This window comes from Cervus canadensis, chromosome 14 (genome assembly GCF_019320065.1).
Source record: "Cervus canadensis isolate Bull #8, Minnesota chromosome 14, ASM1932006v1, whole genome shotgun sequence".
Lineage (NCBI taxonomy): Eukaryota > Metazoa > Chordata > Mammalia > Artiodactyla > Cervidae > Cervus > Cervus canadensis.
The window spans coordinates 133791-155190 of NC_057399.1; the positions used below are offsets into that span (position 1 = coordinate 133791).

At 41.8% G+C, this 21400-nt stretch overlaps 2 protein-coding genes across 2 annotated transcripts in view; one reads left to right on the forward strand and one right to left on the reverse strand.

Moving 5' to 3' along the window:
- Positions 1–20565, forward strand: part of DDX58 (DExD/H-box helicase 58) — a 32060-nt gene extending 11495 nt beyond the window's left edge. The window contains exons 5-15 of the mRNA XM_043487314.1: positions 424–543; positions 2280–2381; positions 2706–2859; positions 3606–3864; positions 6014–6176; positions 8487–8606; positions 11964–12121; positions 13339–13474; positions 14542–14690; positions 17489–17579; positions 20185–20565. Of these exons, the coding sequence (XP_043343249.1) occupies positions 424–543; positions 2280–2381; positions 2706–2859; positions 3606–3864; positions 6014–6176; positions 8487–8606; positions 11964–12121; positions 13339–13474; positions 14542–14690; positions 17489–17579; positions 20185–20447 (1715 nt within the window). The 3' untranslated portion in view covers positions 20448–20565. The remainder of the gene's footprint in view (positions 1–423; positions 544–2279; positions 2382–2705; positions 2860–3605; positions 3865–6013; positions 6177–8486; positions 8607–11963; positions 12122–13338; positions 13475–14541; positions 14691–17488; positions 17580–20184) is intronic.
- The window catches only part of LOC122452766 (antiviral innate immune response receptor RIG-I-like), a 145555-nt gene that overhangs the window by 113326 nt on the left and 10829 nt on the right, over positions 1–21400 (reverse strand). The window lies entirely within an intron of this gene.

Below are 21400 nucleotides of genomic sequence, written 5' to 3' on the forward strand. Positions count from 1 at the left end.
GTTTCAGAAATTATCTGTCTAAATACACATCTGGTGTCTTGGGTCGGGTCAGGAATGGAAGACAAGCGTGTTTCTGCTAATAGGGCTTGTCTTTGGTGTGGTTGTGGATCACCTAGGGATCTTGTTAAAATGAAGCTTCTGATTCAGTTGGGGCTCAAGTGTTTGCATTTCCAACAAGCTCCTAAAGAAGTTTCTGGTCTGTCTTCCACACTGTGAATAATAAAGTCCTAACCAACTCTGGAGTTCAGGCTTCAAATCGAGATTTCAAATTCAAAAAGATTTGTTTAGTTGTTTTAAAAGGTAGAGGGAAAGCTTATGAGATATTGTAATGGAAGTTTAAAATTTTATGACCTCTTTGTAGGGCTTTCACCATCAGGATCATAATCAGATAGAGATTATAAGATGTGTTTTGTTTTCATAAAGGTGCAGAAACTATTCAAATGAAAGATCTTGAGGATGATGAAATGAAAACTTTGGACGTACAGATTGTCTACAAAGAAGAACCAGAAAACCAGAATCTTAGCCAGAATTCCTGTCCTTCAGGTACTCAGCATTGTTCGTTCTCTGTAATGATGTTCTTGAGGTATTTCGTGTGGGGTCATGTCTTACAGTGCCAAAAGTCATAGCCTAATGAAAAGGTTTTTAAGGAAAAATCAGAACGAAAAGAGAATATGTGTTAAAACAGATATTTTCCCCTACAACTAGAAGTACCATTCTCTCCCTGCCATAGCGCTTGCCAGCTTCTTCCTTTTTTTTCCCTTCTCCTTTTTGGTCTTTTTTTTATCACTAAGGATGTGCATGTCTACATTGAAAATGCAAATAGAGTCCTCCCAGAAGCTCAATGCCCGTGACATCTGAAATCGACCCTGCTTTCTAAAGAAATACTTCTGCTCTTTGTAAATCACTTGTTCAGTTTCCATGGCTGATTCATGTCAATGTATGACAAAAACCACTACAATATTGTAAAGTAATTAGCCTCCAACTAATAAAAATAAATGAAAAAAAAAAAAAAAAAAATCCCAGGGCTGCAATGTATGTTGATAAGTGTGTGCACTGTACAAATGTGTGGGCCCTAGAGGTTGAGCTGGGGTGAGATCCAGCCTGCATTGTTTGCCAACGCAGTGCAGTGAGGGGCTATATCCTCCAAAAGGGAGTCCTTTCTCTAATTCACACAAAGGCACTATGAGTTAACTGTGTCCCTATAAGGCCCACTTCATGTTTCTAGAAGCATATTTTCATGAGGAGACCAGAATGCAGCATAATAAATTAAGTAAAGCGTTATTTATAAAAGGGCATCAGAGAAAAAAAATAGGATCAATAAAGAAGTGTTGGAAGAAGGATGTGATTTGAGGATAAGAACAAAAGGTGAGAATTGATGGACTGTTTCTGCAACAAAATGATACATATTTTTGTCACTCCAGAATAAAATCAGTGAATGTCAATTGCTTTAAGTTTTCTGACAGGTAAAGGTCCTTAGCAAACTCAGTTAACCATTTAGAAATTTCCATTTACCTTAAAATAGGTAGGTTAGACTCAATAGATGATTTCCAAGGTCTTTCTAGCTTTTAACATTCTGTACGCTTATCTGTTAGTGAGATACCTCTGATTTTTTTTTGAAACTTCTGATTCCGTTAAGAGAGAATATCATGTGAGAGCCTGCGGAATTATAAAGCATGGTTGCTTGTTGGTAAGAGATTAGTTTGGAGTTTGGTAATTCAGTTTGGTGTTTTTCAAAGATCTTAGAAGGATTTGTTGTTGTTTTGTCTCACAGCATTTCCTTTAACCCGTGGCGATCTGTTTTGCCCTGTATTCGACTGAGCAACTTCACTTTCATTTTTCACTTTCGTGCATTGGAGAAGGAAATGGCAACCCACTCCAGTATTCTTGCCTGGAGAATCCCAGGGACAGAGGAGCCTGGTGGGCTGCCGTCTATGGGGTCACACAGAGTTGGACACGACTGAAGTGACTTAGCAGCAGCAGCAGGCCATTCTTGCTTTAGTTTCTCCTGATTAGGCTTCCATGATGATTTCAGAAAGAAATCTTTGTGGGTTTTTTTTTTCCTATTTTCCTTCCTGCCATTGGTACTTTGCTATTGAGGGAGAATTCTGTATTTCAAATCAGTGCAGAAGCTGGAATGGTTAATTAGAAATAAGAATCCTAAACTTTCTTAAATGAGGTGTTTCTTGCTAGAGTCATATTTCTTGTCCTTTGGAAGATAGTGTTGACTTGATTCCTCAGAGTGGTCACTATTTGCTAACTTAGTTTCTGTTGTATTACAGGAGTGCCTCCAACTTATAGCCCATTGAAACCAAGAAATTACCAACTAGAGCTTGCTTTACCCGCTCAGAAGGGAAAGAACACAATAATATGTGCTCCTACTGGTAAGCAGATGCAATTACTGAAATAGTTTATTTCTCTGTTTGCTTCCTTTTTTTCACTGGGACCAAGTAGGCAAGTTTCAATTGTCTCATTGTTCCATTTATCTTTTGAAAAAACCATTCTATTCATGGAGTCTCCTGTTTTCAGGGACAGGAGGAAGTAGAGAAAATGCTTTCTTTTAGCTTCCTGCAGTCCCTGGCTGTGTGCAAGTGCATGTTACCTAGGAAGCAGCTTGGTGTTTGAGTCAGAGTGAAAGTTCTTCAGTTGTTAACCCACCCCCATCATCTGTTTACTTGTCTGTTGTCTTTCTCTTTATATGTTAAAAGGTTGTGGAAAAACCTTTGTTTCACTTCTTATATGTGAACATCATCTTAAGAAATTTCCGCAAGGACGAAAGGGGAAAGTTGTCTTTTTTGCTGTTCAACTCCCAGTGTATGAACAGCAGAAATCTGTCTTCTCAAAACATTTTGAAAGACTTGGGTAAGTATGAGTTGGTCCAGCTCCTTTTTCTCTAGGTCATGTAACCGATGTGTTTTCTGCTTTGTTTTGCTTTTGGAAAACCATGATTCAAAAAACTTATAGTAGATTAAGCTTTTTTATAATTTAGATATAACTCCTTCATGGATACACCTGAAATCCTAAACTCCTTTGATTAGCTCTTGTAGAGTGAGTAAATGACTTAAGATAAATTTTATATTTAAATGGCACATTTAACTTTTTAAATTATTTTATAATTTATTTAATATTACTCTTTTCTATTTTCTTTCATGGTGGCTTGAAAGAATTATGGTCGGTCCTCTGTATCTGCAGGTGCCACATGGAATATATTCTATTAATACTAGCAATTCTTCCTCGATTACATTTATTGATCACTTACTATATGTCAGAGACAGTAAAGAATCTACCGACAATGCAGGAGATCCTAGTTCCATCCCTGGGTCGAGACGATCCCCTGGAGAAGGGAATGGCTACCCACTCCCCATTCTTGCCTGGGGAATCTCATGGACGGAGGAGTCTGGCAGGCTACAGTCCACGGGTAGCAGAGTCTGACACGACTAACACTTTCACTTTTTTCACTTTACTATGTGTCAGGCTTTGCTCCAAGAACTTAGCTTTTCTGCAAATCCATTCCTTTTGGACTTAGGGAGAATTTAATTGACATTCTGATCTTTGTGGTTCCTTATTCATGTCATGGCTACTAATGGGACATTTCTGTCATCTTCCAGGTACAAAGTTGCAGGCATTTCTGGAGCGACAGCTGACAATGTCTCTGTGGAACAGATTATTGAGAACAATGACATCATCATTTTAACACCACAGATTCTTGTGAACAGCCTTAAAAATGGGACTGTTCCATCACTCTCCATCTTTACTTTGATGATATTTGATGAATGCCACAACACCAATAAACACCATCCATATAATATGATTATGTTTAATTATCTAGATCAGAAACTGGGAGGATCTTCAGACTCACTGCCCCAGGTATGTCCAAAGTCAGATGGATTTCTTTCTAAATCCTATTTACTTACCCTTGTGGCCATATCGAGGATGTCCTTCTTAGATCCTTGCATACTGTACAACTCTTTAGGTTAATTTTGATTGATTCATTCATTTATTCACTTAACAAATATGTATTAGGTACCTCCATGTGTCATGCCCTGTGCTAGGCACTGGGTCACAAATATAAAAAGATAGTCCTTGCCTTCAAGCAGCTTAAGTTTTGTGGGGAGCCAAATATGTGAGAATTATGTCATAATTTATGGTAATAACAGACAATGGAGTTGTACAGAAAAGAGATCAAAACGATCTTAAATGTGCTATGAAAGTAAAGCGAGACCTAATAGAAGATAGGATAGGTAAAAACTAACAATAGTTTACAAGGAAAATAGCTGGATGGTTTTCAGTAAAGGCTACTGTGTGTCTAGAGCCACAGGGGTATGAAAGTGCATAGGGGCTCGAGAAGCTTAAGTTTTTTGTTTTTGTTTCTTTTTGGCTGTGCTGTATAGCTTACGGGGACCTTAGTTCCCCAACCAGGGATTGAACCCAGGCCACAGCAGTGGATATGCTGAGTCCTAACCACTGGACTGCCAGGGAATCCCCAAGAATCATGACGTTCTTAATATTGCCTGAGTGCAGAGTATGAAGTTGTGGATAGCCACCAGAGGGGCAGGATGGGACAGAGGGAATGACTGACAGAACAGGAAGCCAGGAGAGACCAGAGGGTGTGGGATGAGTAGATGGATTAGTGCAGGAGAGCGGACGAGACGCTATTTTTGGTGTCATCAGAGGGGAGGGGCTGAGAGGAGTCAAGACAGAGAATAGTTTATAGATGGGGGCAGGAAGGGTATGGAATCCCTGGCGTTTTCTCTTGAATGAAGGAAAGAGAGATGGTTCACTGAGAAAAATCAAGATGAGAATGGAGGTGGGAGCTCAGGAGCGTTGAGAAAATTTGAAACGGGAGACACAACTGAGAGGAACACAGATGGACGGCCTGGTGTTACTGAGGCCGAATGAGGTTGGAAACCATGCCTCTGGTTCACCTGTCTCACATTCGTGTTGCATTCTCTAGGCTTAACAATTAACCATTTAGGAAGCACGGGTGAGAAGAAATCCAGTATGGTGCCCAAAATTCAGACAGAATTTAGTAGAAATCACACTCTTTCAGTTTTTTAGAGTAAAATTGATAGTTAACTAGATTCCTTGTTTATTTGAATGATTCATTCAGTCATTCAATATTTGAGTGACTATTAGAGGAAGAAATAAGTATTTATTAGAAGACCATTAAACTAAATTCTTTACAAATGTCATCTTATTGAACTCACCCAGCTACCATTTTTTTAAAAATTGAAGTTAATCACTTTTTAAAAATTGAAGCTGTCATTTTTTAAAAATTGAAGCCTATTTGATTTATAATATTAATTTGTGTTGTATTAATTTCTGCTGTGCAGCAAAGCAATTCCATTTTATATATATATATATATACATTCTTTTCATATTCTTTTCCATTATGGTTTATCACAGGATATTGAATATAGTTCCCTGTGTATACAGTAGGACATTGCTGTTTATCCATCCTATATATAGTAGTTTGCATCTGCTAATCCCAAACTCCGTCCAGCCCGCCCCCACTGCTCTCTCCCTCGGCAACCACAAGTCCGTTCTCTATGTCACACAACTTCCAGTTTAAATGGCTAAAGTTTTCCAGCTTTACAGAGAGATGAAGACTTTTGTCCAAGACACCCAGCCATGTGACACGGCTGAGACTGAAATGGGCGCATGTCTGATTTTAGTCGTTGCCCTTTTCAGTGTATTGTTGCGTGTGTCACGGGGCAAACGAGGGTAAAGACAGAGAAGTCCTGCCGGAAAGGGTTCCTTCTCTGGGCTTCTGTGCTGATCTGTGTTCAGCTGCTGGGCAGTGGCTCCTGCATCTACTCAGTGCTTCACCTAATGGGGACCTTTCCGTTTTTGATGTCGTAGAGAATGTCAGAAAAGAAAAGTAATGTTCTTGTTCTTTATCTGAAGTTAGTTTTAAAAATAAAAACCCTACTTTAGCAGGAAAGAGTTACATGAGGGATTGTGGAAACATCTTGCTATTTCCCAGACATCTGACAATTTGGAATGCTCCTCACAGGTCATTGGGCTGACTGCCTCAGTTGCCGTTGGAGATGCCAAAAATACAGCCGAAGCCACAGAATATATCTGCAAAGTGTGTGCTTCTCTCGACACATCAGTGGTAACAACTGTCAGAGACAACTTGGAGGAACTGGAGGAGGTTGTTTATAAGCCCCAGAAGTGTAAGTGGGATCCAGTCACAAGCCCTTTGGGACTTTGTTACCCTCTGCTATTCTTAGTTCAGGGTCATGTAGATGAACACTGAATTTTTACCCTTTTTCTGTTTAGAGGAAAATATTTAACTGCAAACTTGGAGAATAATCATATTTCCAGCTTCTCTCCCCAGCGAAGCTCAGGAGTGGCCTGTAGAAAGCAATCATTCTTACTGTTCATTTCCATAAAACGTAACTAAGGTACTGGCAGTGAGAGAGGTGCTGAGAACACCTTAGCATGTACGTGGCTCGGTCCTTCCCGCCTTCTGTGCCTGAGGATGATACTGAGTTCCTATCCATTATTTGAATATGTATCTGGAATTTTGGTTGAAGTGAAAGTATCTGAACTCATCCTGTCTTTTCTCAAAAGATCAGAATATGATTTGATTACCAAGATTGACTAACAAAGATTGATATTTCTTGAATATCGATGCTATACTAACCCAGCAAGGGAGAGAGGGTACGGAAGACACATATAACTTCACCCCTTGCTCTCTAAATGGCATACAACCAAATGAGTACAAGGCAGAACAAACACACTTAAGACAGTCAGGGCGCTGGCTATAAGGAATTTAGACAAGGTACTCAACCTACAACTTTTGATGTCGAATACAAATTTCTTTGGGCTTCCTCGATGGCTCAGCAGCAAAAAAAAAAAAAAATCTGCCTGCCAATGCAGGAGACACAGAAGATGCATGTTTGGTCCCAGGGTCAGGAAGATCTCCCGGAGAAGGAAATGGCAACCCACTCCAGTATTCTTGCCTGAAAAATCCCATGGGCAGACGAGCCTGGTGGGCTACAGTCCAAAAGAGTTGCAAAGAGTTGGACAGGCACAAATTTCTTTATCATCTGGTCTTTCCCATGCTCTGATCTTCATCTCTTTTACCTCCCACAAACCCAACCAAGTTGCATTTCTCTGGGCTCCTCAGATGGAGGAGGCATGTGTATTCTCTCTCTAAGCTTTGTCCATCCCAGCCTTTGCATATGACTGTGCTCCCTCCTCCCTGCCTCTTCCCCTATTTATCCGATGACATTGCTGCCCCGGGAAGAATGAGAGAAGCCTCCCGTGGTCCATGGCACTTTGCACATACCGTGTCACAGCTCTCTGCCTGGTCACCTGGCTTGTGTATCTTTCTCTCCTAAGAAGACAGCCTTCTCTGGAGCGCAGAGCATGTTCTTTTCAGCTATCACCAGAACACAGCATGTTCTGTGGATACTGCAAAAATGAATATTTGGAACATTGTGAACACCCCTGGGGATTGGGTGGGAAGGGAGAAGATCAAAGAACAGAGACAGGGCTTAAAATATGGTATTTGCAGAAACAAGATGGATATCAGCCTAGTCAGAGCAAGAGCTCTGTATTGAGTTAACAGGAAAGCCCGAGTAACAAGTTGAATTAGGGAAAGGAAATGGCAAACCCTCCAGGATCCTTGCCTGGGATATCCCATGAATAGAGGAGCCTGGAGGGCTACAGTCCGTGGGGTCATGAATGAGTTGGACATGACTTGGTGATGAAAAAGCAGCAGCGGGGCAATTTTGAGGGGAGAAAACAGTCCCAGGAAAGTTGAGGTGCTCGCCAAAGGCCTCAGAGCTTTTGATTGCAGAGTCTGAAGTGTGACTGAGGACTCCCAGCTCCCAGGCCTCTTAATTTTGACCTCTTTCACCAGATACGCATGTGGAAAGCTAGAATCTAAAATTTGCCTGAGGGCTTCCCCGGTGACTCAGTGGTAAAGAATCCGCCTGCCAATGCAGGACACACGGGTTCAATCCCTGGCCCGGGAATATCCCGCATGACATGCAGCAGCTAAGCCCTTGAACCACAACGACTAAGCCTGAGCTCTAGAGCGTGGGAGCCGCGGCTACTGAGCCAACTGCTGAAGTCCGCATGCCCTGGGGACATGCTGTGCTCCTCAACAAAAGAAGTCACCATAATCAGAAGCCCACGAACCCCAACTGGAGAGTAGGCCCTGCTCGCCACAACTAGAGAGAAGCCCATGCAGCAATGAAGACCCAGCACAGCCAAAAATAAATAAATAAAATTATTTTTAAAAAGAAGCTGAATTAGACCTGGACCATGAAGAGTGTTAGAATGAGTGCATTAAACACTAGGCAGTGGCTGCAAGGTGTCTTGAGTATTCGTTTCATCGTTCAGATGCCTGTGAGCTTGGGGCCTCAGGCTTTACGGAGGAAGTGACAAAGGCTGAGAAAGGTTTGAGACACCTGCTTTCACCTATGATGTGTTCTTCCTGAGAAATACTAACTTTCCTTTGACGGCTCTAGTTTTCAGGAAAGTGGAATCACGGACTACAGACAAATTTAAATGCATCATATCTCAGCTGATGGCAGAGACGGAGGCTCTGGCGAAGAGTATCTTTGAAGAACTTGGGACCGTAACTCTTGGTGAGAATAACCTCATTTTGTCTTCTCTCCCTCTGGGAACGGCCATCTGTTGTTGTTGTTCACTGGGGTCTTTTTGCACTTTTCTTAGTCCAAATAATATCAAGACCATACCCAGAGTTTGACTTTCTTGTTTATGTTATTCAGGAGGCTTATAAGTCCTTCTTTATTTTCTCTTGCTTTTTTTTTTTCCTTTTTAAATCCAAAGTGTATCCACCTAGACACACACACCTGAAAAATACCATATTTAAATCAATTCATTGCTTTCTTGACCTTCCAAATTTAGCTTTTCATTATATGAATGAAACCACCATTGCCCTGAAGTCCTGGATTCAAACCTACAGGTGACCTTTGATTCTTTATTCTTTTGAGACCCTCTTGAAGTTGCCAAGTTTGCTTCTCCTTTTTTAAATCAAGTAATTAATTGACCGGGTATTGTGCCAGGTACTATGCTAGGTAAAGGAAGCACCAAGATTAAAGACAGTCTTGCCTTCAAGGAACACACCATCAAACAATGAGAATCAGATGTGAATAGTCGCCCTGTGGCAAGGCAGGGTTACACACTGCTATTATGGGCACTCAGGGGAACTTAGGCCAGGGCTGGGCCGTAGGGAGGGCTTCCTGGGGGAGGTAATGCGTGAGACAGATCTTGAGGTCAGCCAGGTTAAGAAGGAGAGGTGATCAAGTGAAGTAAAAAAGACAGCAGTTGCAGAGGGAAGAGAGCACAGTGAATTTTAGAATCTGCAAGCTTTCATGCTAATTCTAACAGGGGACTAGTGGGAAGGAGAGTGGGGCTGGGGGAGAGGCCAGGGGCAGACAGTGAAGGTGTCCTGTAGGCCATGCTGAGTTTGAATTTTATCCTAGAAGTGGGACTTTCCTGGTGGTCCAGTGGCTAAGACTCCACGCTCAAAATGCCAGGGGCCTGGCTTCCATCTGCCGTCAGGGAACTAGATCCCGCATGCCACAACTAAGAGCCAGCGCTGCCAAATAAATAAATAGATATTCTAAAAGCAAATCGGAAGCAACGCACAATTTTGAACTGATAAGTTCTGTGATGAGAAATGAAGAGAGCCAAAGTGAGGCAGTGGAGATGGGATAATGAAGGGAACAGGCTCATGGAAACAGAAGTGTTCAGATTTAAGAGCTCACTGGGTTTGGGTGGGAGTGAGCGAGTGAGCGAGTGCGGGGCTTCTCTCTGGGCACTTGTGTATGCACCGGCAGGTGTTACTGGTTTCAGAGCGAGGAGCAACTTTGGCACGTGCAAGTGAGTTTAGAGTTTTGGAGATGTTGAATTCTTGTCTCCAAGGTAACTTCTATGTTTCACCTTCTCTCACGCTTAATTTCTCTTCTTTCTTTCACAGCTTGATTTCTAACAACTTATTCTCACAGCTGCTTTGCCCGCCTCTACCCTCTTTCTCGTCGAACCCCCATTACCCAGCCTGAAATTACCCATTTTATCTTGTCAGTGTCCTGCTGGCTTCCTTGTTCTTCTAGGCAGAGCTCTCACGGCTGGCCGCTCAGCTGCCATGCACCCTGCTCACACCATCTGGTTCTGCTTCTCTTGCCAACTTTCCGCTCCTTGCCTGTTAGCAGTTCCCTCGAACAAATTCATTCTCTTGTTTGTTCATTCAGCGCTGGGCTAAGTGCTCGGTGGTGGGAACGCAGCGTGGACCCTCAGACACAACCCCTGCCCTTGCGGCATTTTCAGTTTGGCTAACAGTAGTGCCAGAGGCGAGCGGGTAGCAACAGTAAGGCAACACGGGTGGGGCCGGGGAGTCGTGGGAGTGGTGGGGGTAAGGGGTATTTCCGGCAGAGGAGACAGGCGCGTGGAGAGAGTCTGGGGGCTTTCACTAATCCTGAGAACTGTAGGAAGGAAAGTCGCTAGAGGGGAGAGTCAGAAGCAGGTAAAGGCCAGACCACAGAGCCCCTGTGGGCCAGACTAGGAGTTTGGCTGGAGAAATCCACTAAACACTCGTATTTTATTTTTTAAACCTTTTATTATTGTTATTTTTAGCATGTATTTATTTGGCTGTGCTGGGTCTTAGTTGCGGCATGTGGGATCCAGTTCCCTGATCAGGCACCAAACCCAGGCCCCCTTCACTGGGAGTGCAGAGCCTTAGCTACTGGACCACCAAGGGAGACCCTAGACTTTAAAAGATACGTGTGCTTATTTATTTGGCTGTACTAAGTGTTAGTTGCAACATGCAGGACCTTACATCATTTGGGACCCTAGTTCTCTGACCAGGGGTCAAACCTGCACCCTCTGGTTTGAAAGGTGAAGTCTTAACCCCTGGACTGCCAGGGAAGTCCCTCCCTAAAGGCTTTTAACTAGTGGATTAGCATTGTCTCATCTGCAATTTTGGAAATTCCCCCCGGTTGTTGAATGGAGACTGGACTGGAGGGAAGGAGGTAAGGAGACCAGGCAGGAGGAGATCATGGTATTATCCAGAAGTGTTCGGACATGGTCAGGGTTGTGGAGGTGGAGAAGGGTGGGGAGACATGACTTTCTGCCTTCTTATTCTTCTTGTTTCTTGTACCCTCCTGCCATCTCTTCACCTGTTCAGACGCTGTCAGCTGCTCACTGCCTGATGGCTTAGCTCATTTTTGCACCTACCTCCGTTCAGTAGATACCTGTTGATTGCTCTCATTTATTGATATCCCCTTGTTTGTAGATGGGGCTACTGCTACTTGTTGGGTGACTGCCTTTGTTCGTCTGATTAAAGATGAATGGGTGAGGGGACTTCCCTGGTGGTCCAGTGGTTAAGAATCTCCCTTGCAATGCAGGGGATGAAGATTCAATCCCTGCTCAGGGAGCTAAAATCCCATATGCCGTGGAGCAACTAACCCCGTGCACCCCAGCTAGAGGAGCCCACATGCAATGTTGAAAAGCCCCTTGTGCTGCAGCAAAGACCCAGCGCAGCCAAAAAACAAAAGGGGGGCAGTTAGGTTTTTTTCCATGGCCGTTGTTTGGCCTCTGGGCTGTTTGGTTGTCAGCTCACAGAGCCAGCAGAGCTTGGGTGTGGGACACATCTGGGTGTGAATTCCTGTGCTCCCTCTATATTCTAGCTGTGTGACTTGGCGTAATGATTTCACTTCTCCGAGCTTCCATTTCCTCATCTATAAAATGTGTCTACGTCATGGGGTTGTGAAGTGAAATTATAAATATAAGACATGTTGATTCTTGGTACGTAGTCAGTGTTCAGTAAGCAGTTGTGTTTGTACGTAGACACACTGCTGAAAACTGTCTCAAGAGAAATACTCTGTACAAAGAGTAAGGAATCAAAATTAGAAGGCGAGACATGCTTAGAGCCTTAAATGAAGAGCCAGATGACACAATGGAAAACTTTTTTTTTTTCTCAGAAAACTTATCGCAAATTCAAAATAGGAATTTTGGAACACAGAAATATGAACAGTGGATAATTGCAGTTCAGAAAGCATGCATGGTGTTTCAGATGCCAGACAAAGATGAAGAAAGCAGGATCTGTAAAGCCCTGTTTTTGTACACGTCACATTTGCGGGTATGTAGCTTCTTTGGATGGAGAAGGCAATGGCACCCCACTCCAGTACTCTTGCCTGGAAAATCCCATGGACGGAGGAGCCTGGTAGGCTGCAGTCCACGGGGTCGCTAGGAGTCAGACATGACTGAGCGACTTCACTTTCACTTTTCACTTTCACTTTCATGCCTTGGAGAAGGAAATGGCAGCCCACTCCAGTGTTCTTGCCTGGAGAATCCCAGGGATGGGGGAGCCTGGTGGGCTGCCGTCTATGGGGTCGCACAGAGTCGGACACGACTGAAGTGACTTAGCAGCAGCAGCAGCTTCTTTGGAAAAGGATATTTCAGTCGTAACACCTACTGGGAGCTGTGCTGTGGCAGCTGAGAGAGCATCGTTTAGGAACTTTCCCGGTGGTTCTTATGAAGCAAATGCCAAAAGCTATCTTATTCAGCATCTATCTTTGCTCTCTGAAACCTAGCCCTAGAGGCCGAGGGACAGAAACAAAGGCCATGGGTCTGTGCTCTACCTCAGTATCCCCATATTTGACCTTGGGGGTGATGAATATGACTATAGATACATGACCAGGGACAGCCATCTTTAAAGTCTTTAAAGCTCAGCAGGTGCGTCATGTTGCCATAGCCTGAAGCACATTTTCCTCCCTTTGGTCAAACCACATGCTAAGAAATCCAGAGTCTGTAGTTGTTTGCTGGTTAACCAAGAACCTAAGCAACAGTTACCACCATCACCTCTGCTTATCGTGCCGTTGAAAATATTTTAAAATACATTCAGTCCATGTGAATTTGTGGAATTTTAATGAACTTAACTGAATATTTGGTGTGATTCAGTGACGGCTTTGGATGTACAAAGAGGTTAAGTTGAATGTCTGAATTATGAAGCAGGTTGATGTGGAAGTTACTTTGCTTTCCTTTTTGTGATTTAATCTTTGACATGCATTTTTCATGTAATTTTCTTTCTCTTCCAAGGATTCTAGGATCCAAAGTGATCCTAATTAATGACTAATTCTAGCTAATTGAGGTGTGTTGTTGTTGTTTTTTAACAGTATGGTTCTAGGGTTTTATTGCAGTACTGTTAGAGACAATTATCTTTAAAAACTAAGTTGGAATAGACTTGAGACAAGTTTATTATTAAAATTAATTTTGTGTTAAGTACAGTGAAATGAACTTAAGTATAGCAGTTGTATTAGACATTAGAAACATACTGAAAGTTTCCATTTTCAACAGAAATACAATGATGCCCTCATTATCAATGAGGATGCACGGGTGAAAGATGCTCTGAATTACTTGAAAAACTTCTTCAGAAATGTCCGGGCAGCAGGATTTGATGCAATTGAGCAAGATCTCACTCAGAGATTTGAAGGTAGGTGGTGTTTCCAGGGGGAGGAAGCCAGTAGAGCCTGGAGACTCCAGGGGCAGCATACGCATATGGTGTCACACTTAGCAACACCTGGTGATGCTCGGGGACTTGTCCTGGGCTTAAGAAGATAGGATACGTGGCAGGACTGTGAAACTTCAGGGAAATCTGCACTTAGGAAAAGAATCTGCTGCTTACACTATTTCCTGTTTCGAAGAAGGAAAAAAAAGTAGGATTTGCAAAAGATACATCCCATAGAAATAGTCAATTGATAGGAACATGTTTTGGTTTAACTTTTGGTAATTTTATAAAGATTTAAAAAATATAAAAATGTTTTAATGATATTTAGACTGTAAATTTGAGCTAACTCTGCGAGATAGTGAAGGACAGGGAAGCCTGGCATGCTGCAGTTCATGGGGAGCAAAGAACTGGACATGACTTGGCGACCAAACAAGATTGTAATTATGTACTTCTATGTAAAGAAGAAAACCGATATGGCTCATGATGCCACTGTGTTCATATTAAGAAAAATATAGGAATATATTAAATGAAAAGTAAGTCTTTCTTCTTCCTCTCTCAAATGCCTTTTCCCAAATAATAATTTTTGGTCTATACCGAAGTATTAACTATACATATGCTAAACACTGAACAACTAGCTCTGGGGGGAGGAAAAATTTATGCATTTATTAGTGTATTCAGTGTATGCATTGCATTGGTGGTTATGATAAAATTCTGGTCAGAGATTGAGAGATGAAATGTTTGAACTATAGCTAGAGGTTGCAGTGTGTTCTAAATTGCTAGAATTTATAAACCTTTTGTGGGCTTCCAGGTGGCACTAGTGGTAAAGAACCTGCCTGCCAATGCAGGAGTTGCAAGATATGTGGGTTTGACCTCTGGGTCAGGTAGATCCTCTGGAGGAGGGCATGGCAACCCACTCCAGTATTCTTGCCTGGAGAATACCATGGACAGAGGAGCCTGGCAGGCTAGTCCTTAGCATAGCAAAGAGTTGGATATGACTGAAGTGACTTAGCACACACACATAAGCCTTTTGTAAAATATTCCCCTTTTTGCAGAAAAGCTGTTGGAACTAGAAGATATTTCCATGGATCCCAGCAATGAGAACCCTAAACTCGAAGATCTCAGCTTCATCTTGCAAGAGGAATACCACTTAAACCCAGAGACCAGAACCATCCTCTTTGCGAAAACCCGAGCACTAGTGGATGTAAGCTTCTTCCTCGTTGTGGAAAACAAGTTGGCCCAGTATCATTTTATTTAAAAGATTGTCTGTTCTTCACTTCTTTGCAATTAAGCATCCCTATATAGGGTCTGTGTGGGTCTGTTTCTGGGCTCTTTATTCTTTTCTGATTTTCTGTTTGTTTATCCTTACACTAATACCTCACTGTCTCAATCACTCTGGTTTATAATGCCTTGATACACTCACAGCAAGCACTTCACAAATTTTTATTCTTTCCATCAATTAAAAAAAATTTTAGCCATGTCTGTGGGCATCTAGTGGTACCTCACTAAGATTTTAATTTGTATTTCACTAGTGACTAATATGATTTAGCAGTTTTTCATATGCTCATTAGCTGTTCATGTATCTCCTTTGATGAAGTGTCTGTTTACATCTTTTGCCCATTTTAAAATGGGGTTTAACTGGGTTATTTATTATTGTTGAGTTTTTAAGTTATTGTTGTTAGTTTTTTGAGAGTTCTTTTTTCTGACAAAAATATCCTCTATCAGAAATGTGATTTGCAAACATTTTCCTCAAGATCTTTTCATTCTCTTAACCTATCTCTTTCTGAAAGTTTTAACCTTTGACAGGTCCATTTTATCTTTTCTTTTTCTTTTTGTGGATTGTGCTTATGATTTTGTGTGTAAGAAACCTTTGCCTACCCAAAACACAAAGATTTTTTCCCATGTTATCGTCTAGAAGTTTTATAGATTTAGATTTTATATTTAAGTCTACAATTCATCTTGAAGTATGGATTGAGACTTTTTTCCTCTTAGCATGTGGGCATCCAATTGTTTCAGCATATGTGATGAAAAGACTATCCTTTCTCCACTGAATTGCGTTTGTTACTTAAAAAGATCAGTTGACTGTATTCATGTTGTTCTGTTTCTGGATTCTGGATTCTGTTCCATTCACCTACACATCTATCCTTTCACCCGTCATATGCGGTCTTGATTACTGTAGCATTATAGTAATTAAGTCTTTTTTTTTTTTTTTAGTAATTAAGTCTTGAAATCAGGTAGTGTGAGTCTTCCAACTTTTAAATTTTTTTCAACATTGTCTTAGCTACCTTTCTTTACCTTTCCATTTTTATTTTAGAATAAACTCATCCACATCTATGAGAAAATCCATTGAAATTTCATTTGGGATTGCACTGAACCCATAGATAAAGCTGGGGAGAAATGATATCCTAACTGTATCTTTTTTATTTATAAGGGCTTCTGTATTCATTATCTACCGCTGATAACAGTTTATCCCCAAACTAAGTAGCTGGAAACAGCAGATATCTATCATCTTATAATGTGTATGGGTCAGTAACCTGGAAACAACTAACTGGATGTTTCCGTCTCAGGACGTCTCACGAGGCTCCAGTCAGGTTGTTGGCCACGGCGACAGCCACCTCAAGGCTGGGAGGATCAACCCCCAACCCCACTTGTGTGGTTTTTGGCAGAAGATGCGCTTAGCTCATTCATGGGGGCTTCCTGATAGCTCAGTGGGTAAAGAAGCTGCCTGCAATGCAGGAGACACAGAAGACACGGGTTTGATCCCTGGGTCAGGAAGATCCCTTGGAGAAGGAAATGGCAACCCACTTTAGTATTCTTGCCTGGGAGATCCCATTGACAGAGGAGCCTGGAGGGGTACAGTCCATAGCGGTCGCAAAGAGAGTTGGACATGACCTAATGACTAAGTATGCACACACATGCTTAACTCATTCATGGGGGCCTCTCCACAGGCCGACCTCACAAAGGGGTGCTGGCCTCCCCTAGAGTTAAGTGATCCAAGAGAGGTTGAGAGGGCACCTAATGTCAAGGTCACAGTCATGTTATAGCTTCAACTTGGAAGTGATTCCCCTCAGGTCTGCCTTATTTTATTCACTAGAAGCAAGTCAGTAAGTTCAGTTCACACTTGAGGGGAAGGGATTAAACAGGATCTGAATTCTAGGGGGTGGAGATCACTCACAGCTACCTTAGAGGCCACCTGCCACATCTTTGGTTTCTTTTATCAGTGTTTCGTCATTTTCAGCATACAGATTCTGCACAGATTTTGTTAAACTTACACCTAAGTATTAATGCCATTATAAATGGTACTTTTGTTTGTTGCTGGTATTTAGAAATACAACTAATGTCTGTGTATTGATCTTGTGTCCTGAGATCTTTCTAAATTCACTTATTTTCTACCTACCCACTATTCTGAACCTTGCCTTTTTCACTGAAAAAATGTCTTAGAAATTGAATCATATCAGATTACAAAGAGAGACACCATTATATTTATTTATTGCATAGAATTCAATCACTAGAAGCTTTTGATTCCTCAGGTCTATTAGTCTGAAAACTACTTCAGAATGCTTGTCTGTATACTTTTTAAAAATTGAAGTAGAGTTGATTTATGATGTTGTGTTTATTTCTGCTGTATAGCAAAGTGATTCAGTTATACATATACATACATTCTTTTTTAATTCTTTTCTATTATCATTTACTTTAAGCTTTTTTTCTACTTGCATTGTTGTTTAGTCACTAAGTCATGTCCAACTCTTTGTGACCCCATGGACTGCCATATGCCAAATTCCCCTGTCCTCCACTGTCTCCTGGAGTTTGCTCAAATCCATGTCCATTGAGTCAGTGGTGCTATCTAACTATCCCATCCTCTGCCATTCCCTCTTTTTGCCTTCATTCTTTCCCAGCATCAAGATCTTTTCCAGTGAGTCAGCTCTTCAAATCAGGCGGCATATATGCAATATTGAATTAGTACAGAATAGTATCCAGCTGACAATTGCTTTGTATTTTCAGGCCTTAAAGAACTGGATTGAAGAACATCCTAGGCTCAGCTTTCTAAAACCTGGCATATTGACTGGACGTGGCCGAACAAATCAGACAATGGGTATTTATATATAGTGCATTAGATCTAACATACTATATATATAAGAACATATATGATATATTTTAATTCTTTCTTAGTGCTTGTATTAGTCAGGATTCAACCAGAGAAGCAAAATCAGTAGGAGATTATAAATACATATATATATATATATACATTCATATATATATAGCAACACATGTATATTGTACACAGACAGGCACACGGATGTAGTACAAGGAATTGACGTACACACTTGGACGGCAAAGCCAGTCCGAGTCCGCAGGGCAGGTCAGGACCAGTGGAACCCCATAGGTGTGAGCTGTCCAGAGTCTCTGAGGTCAGGGATCACCTCAGTCCTCTTTTCAAGGGCCGCGTTGTTTAGGTCAGGCCTGCCTAAAATGAAGTCCTTATTGAGTAACCATATCAACTGATTTAAGAAGTTTAATTACATCTGCAAATCCCCTTCACAGAAACACCTAGGTGAGCATCTGGGGATTGCAGTTAAGCCTAGCTCAGTGGACACATTGAAAAGCCATCACCATGCTCAAATGTCAGAAACTTGTAGACTTTCCTCCTCCCATATGTCCTGCAGACAAAACCAAAGTTCTGTTTTGTTTTTAATATTGTTTGAGTATGTTACTCTCTTGCTCAAATTTTCAACCAGTAGATTAACTGGAAATAGAAATGTTCTCTATCTATTTTATTGTTATTCTTTAAAATATAAAAAGACTTATATGCATTATGTATTTTATAATTAAAAAAAGTCCTAGAGATAATCCTAAAATCTAGGTAGGGGGTTTAAAGGATGAAAGGCAGCTTTGATCCTAGGTGGCCAGTCTCATGCTGATGTTCTCACAGCCATGCTCCCCACCCCCCAGTGACAGGCAATGACACGTCCTCACTGTATCTCTTATTGAGTGCTGTTTATAATAAACAGTCCTGCTCTCAGTCGTTGGTCATCACCCTTGAAGTTTCCCTTTATGCAAAATTTAAGCCTCATTAATCTAAAAAGCAAAGTCAGATTTTGAATAGTTGGCTTACCAAATGAGGTCCAACACGACCTTGTGGTTGGAATTGTCTTCTGCCGTATGACTCCAGCATGAGTCCAACTTGATTTTCAAACTTTGTTATTCACCATACATAAGCACCCAGAAGGTATTTTTCATATTTGTTTGTCCATCCCTCCATTCATCCGTCCATTCATTCGTTCATCTCTCCATCCACCATCCACCCACATTCACTGAGAACTCACTCTGTGCCAGTAACTGTGCTTCTGCCCAGCAGCCTCCCCCTCCTCCTGAGTCTAGACCACGAGGGTGGAGTCTCCCTCGCCCACATCCCACAGCGCACAGTTCTGGCTGCATTCATTGTCATCGCACTGAATCATAGTTTCCCATGTATAGCCTTCTTCCACAAACTGGGAGCTCCCTTTAGATAAAAATGAGCCTTTTAACCATTCTATCCTTATCTGACAAACCATAATTGCAGAATAAATGTTTGATGAACAAATAGTTAAATTCAGAAATTGGTGAAGTGTGGTGTCTGTCTTGGGCATGTTCATTGTTCAGTAGATCATAGTGAAAAGAAATTGTTTTGGCCTCGGCAAAATAGATGTCAAAATTTTGCTGCCAATTTACTGGGACAGAGTTGGAACTTTTATAAATTCTGCTAACTCTGAGGTGGAGACCACTTAAGTTCCTGCTCTTCTCAGTGTATCAGTGGCTGGAAACTGCACAGTGGTAGGGTCCTCAACTTAAATTCCAAGCCTGGTTTGGCTAGTTAGCTGTCAGTTTACTATGCCTCCAAAACCTCCAGGTCTTCACCTGTAGTAAAGGGGAATCATAACATTTGCCATGTCAACCTAAAAAGGGCCTTGTGAAGTTCCAGTGAGTAAGTAGATGTGAAAAGGTCTTGTTAGCTGAGACCTCCTGGATGTGCACAAAGGTGTTACAGTTAGCTATTGATATATTTTTAAAATTTTTATTGGAAATAGTTGATTTACAATGTCATGTTAGTTTCAGGTATACAACTAAGTGAATCAGTTACACATATGCATATAGCCACTCTTTTTTTTCAGATTCTTTCCCTATATAGGCCTTACAGAGCACTGAGCAGATTCTTATTAGTTATCTATTTTATATATAGTGGTGTGTATGTATCAGTCCCAATCTCTGTGTATCCCTTCCCCCCTTGTCCTCTGGTAACCATGTTTGTTTTCTACATCCATGACTACTTCCGTTTTGTAAATACATTCATTGGTACCCTTTTCTTTAGATTCTACACATAAGTGGTATCCTATGATATTTGTCCAAGCTGTTGGTATTTTTTCAAAAAATTTAACATTTGTTTTGAGATATCGTGACCGAAACTACATAGCTAGTAGGTGCTGCAGCTGGAATTTGAGGTCAGGCAGACTTGTGATAAAGTCCAAGATGTCAGACCCCCCCGCCTTATCTTCTCTAAAGCAAGGACAGGGATAGGGCCTACCCCACGGCTTGTTGTGAGATCATGAAGGTAAAGCACTTATCGCAGTACCTGGCATGTCGTAAGCTTTCCATAATCAACAGCTGTTTTTTTCAATGGTAAAGTTCCCTCTTGGTGAGTTATGTAATGCCCTCTGACACAGGAATGACCCTCCCAGCACAGAAGTGTGCACTGGATGCATTCAGAACCAACAGAGACAGCAAGATTCTAATTGCTACCTCGGTTGCCGATGAAGGCATTGACATTGCTCAGTGCAATCTGGTCATCCTCTACGAGTATGTGGGCAATGTCATCAAGATGATCCAAACCAGAGGTAAGAAGAGCTTTGATGCCAGGACTCAAAGGCTACCGTTTTGTCTGACTTGTGAATGTGTCTGTCATTCCAGCCCTTCTCGTTTGCCGTGACTGGCGGCACAGTGGACCCTTCCATCATTGGCCCTTACGGTGACCTACTTGGTCAGGATGGGGTGATTACAGTTTTGTCCACAATTCTGTCTATTTTTGTTCTTGTTCACAATGAATACTGCTTTCTTGGTTAATATTGGCTGACGTATTGATGGAAGGAAAATTCCAGCTTTGAGGCTTCGGCAGTCACATGTGAACGGTTCATGGCTGTGCTTGGGTGCTGGTGGGTCCCCTGTGTGTCAGAAAGGACACTGCAAGTTCTGTCCCACTGGAACTAGGCAGCCTCCTAACTGGCCTTGCTTATTTTTCCTTAATTTCCATAACTACAGCTGCCACATTATTTTTCCTGAAAAACAGCTCTGAGCATCTCACCTCCCTGTATAGAAACTCCCATGGTTCCCAAATGTTCTTGATGTTAAAGCATTTTCAAAATCCGGCACCTCTTATCTTTCCAACCTGGTTTCCCGTTCTTGCACTTTGTGCATTATCCACTTCAGCCTACCTGGCTTCACCTTTTATCCTTTTTGAAGGACTTGCTCATGTATTGTTGCTGCTGCTCATTGTTTCTCTCCCCCTGCTTCCACATCGCCGGTTCCTCATTCTCCCAGCTGGCAGTCATCTCTAATTTGAATGCCCGTGGCCCTTTTATCCCTCTTTTTTATACCACTTCTCATTTTCCACCCATATTCTGGTGGTTGTGAACATGTCTCTTTTTTTATTTTTTATTTATTTTTTTTTAAATTTTTTTTATTAGTTGGAGGCTAATTACTTCACAACATTTCAGTGGGTTTTGTCATACGTTGATATGAATCAGCCATAGATTTACACTTATTCCCCCTCCCAATCCCCCCTCCCACCTCCCTCTCCACCCGATTCCTCTGGGTCTTCCCAGTGCACCAGGCCCGAGCACTTGTCTCATGCATCCCACCTGGGCTGGTGATCTGTTTCACCAT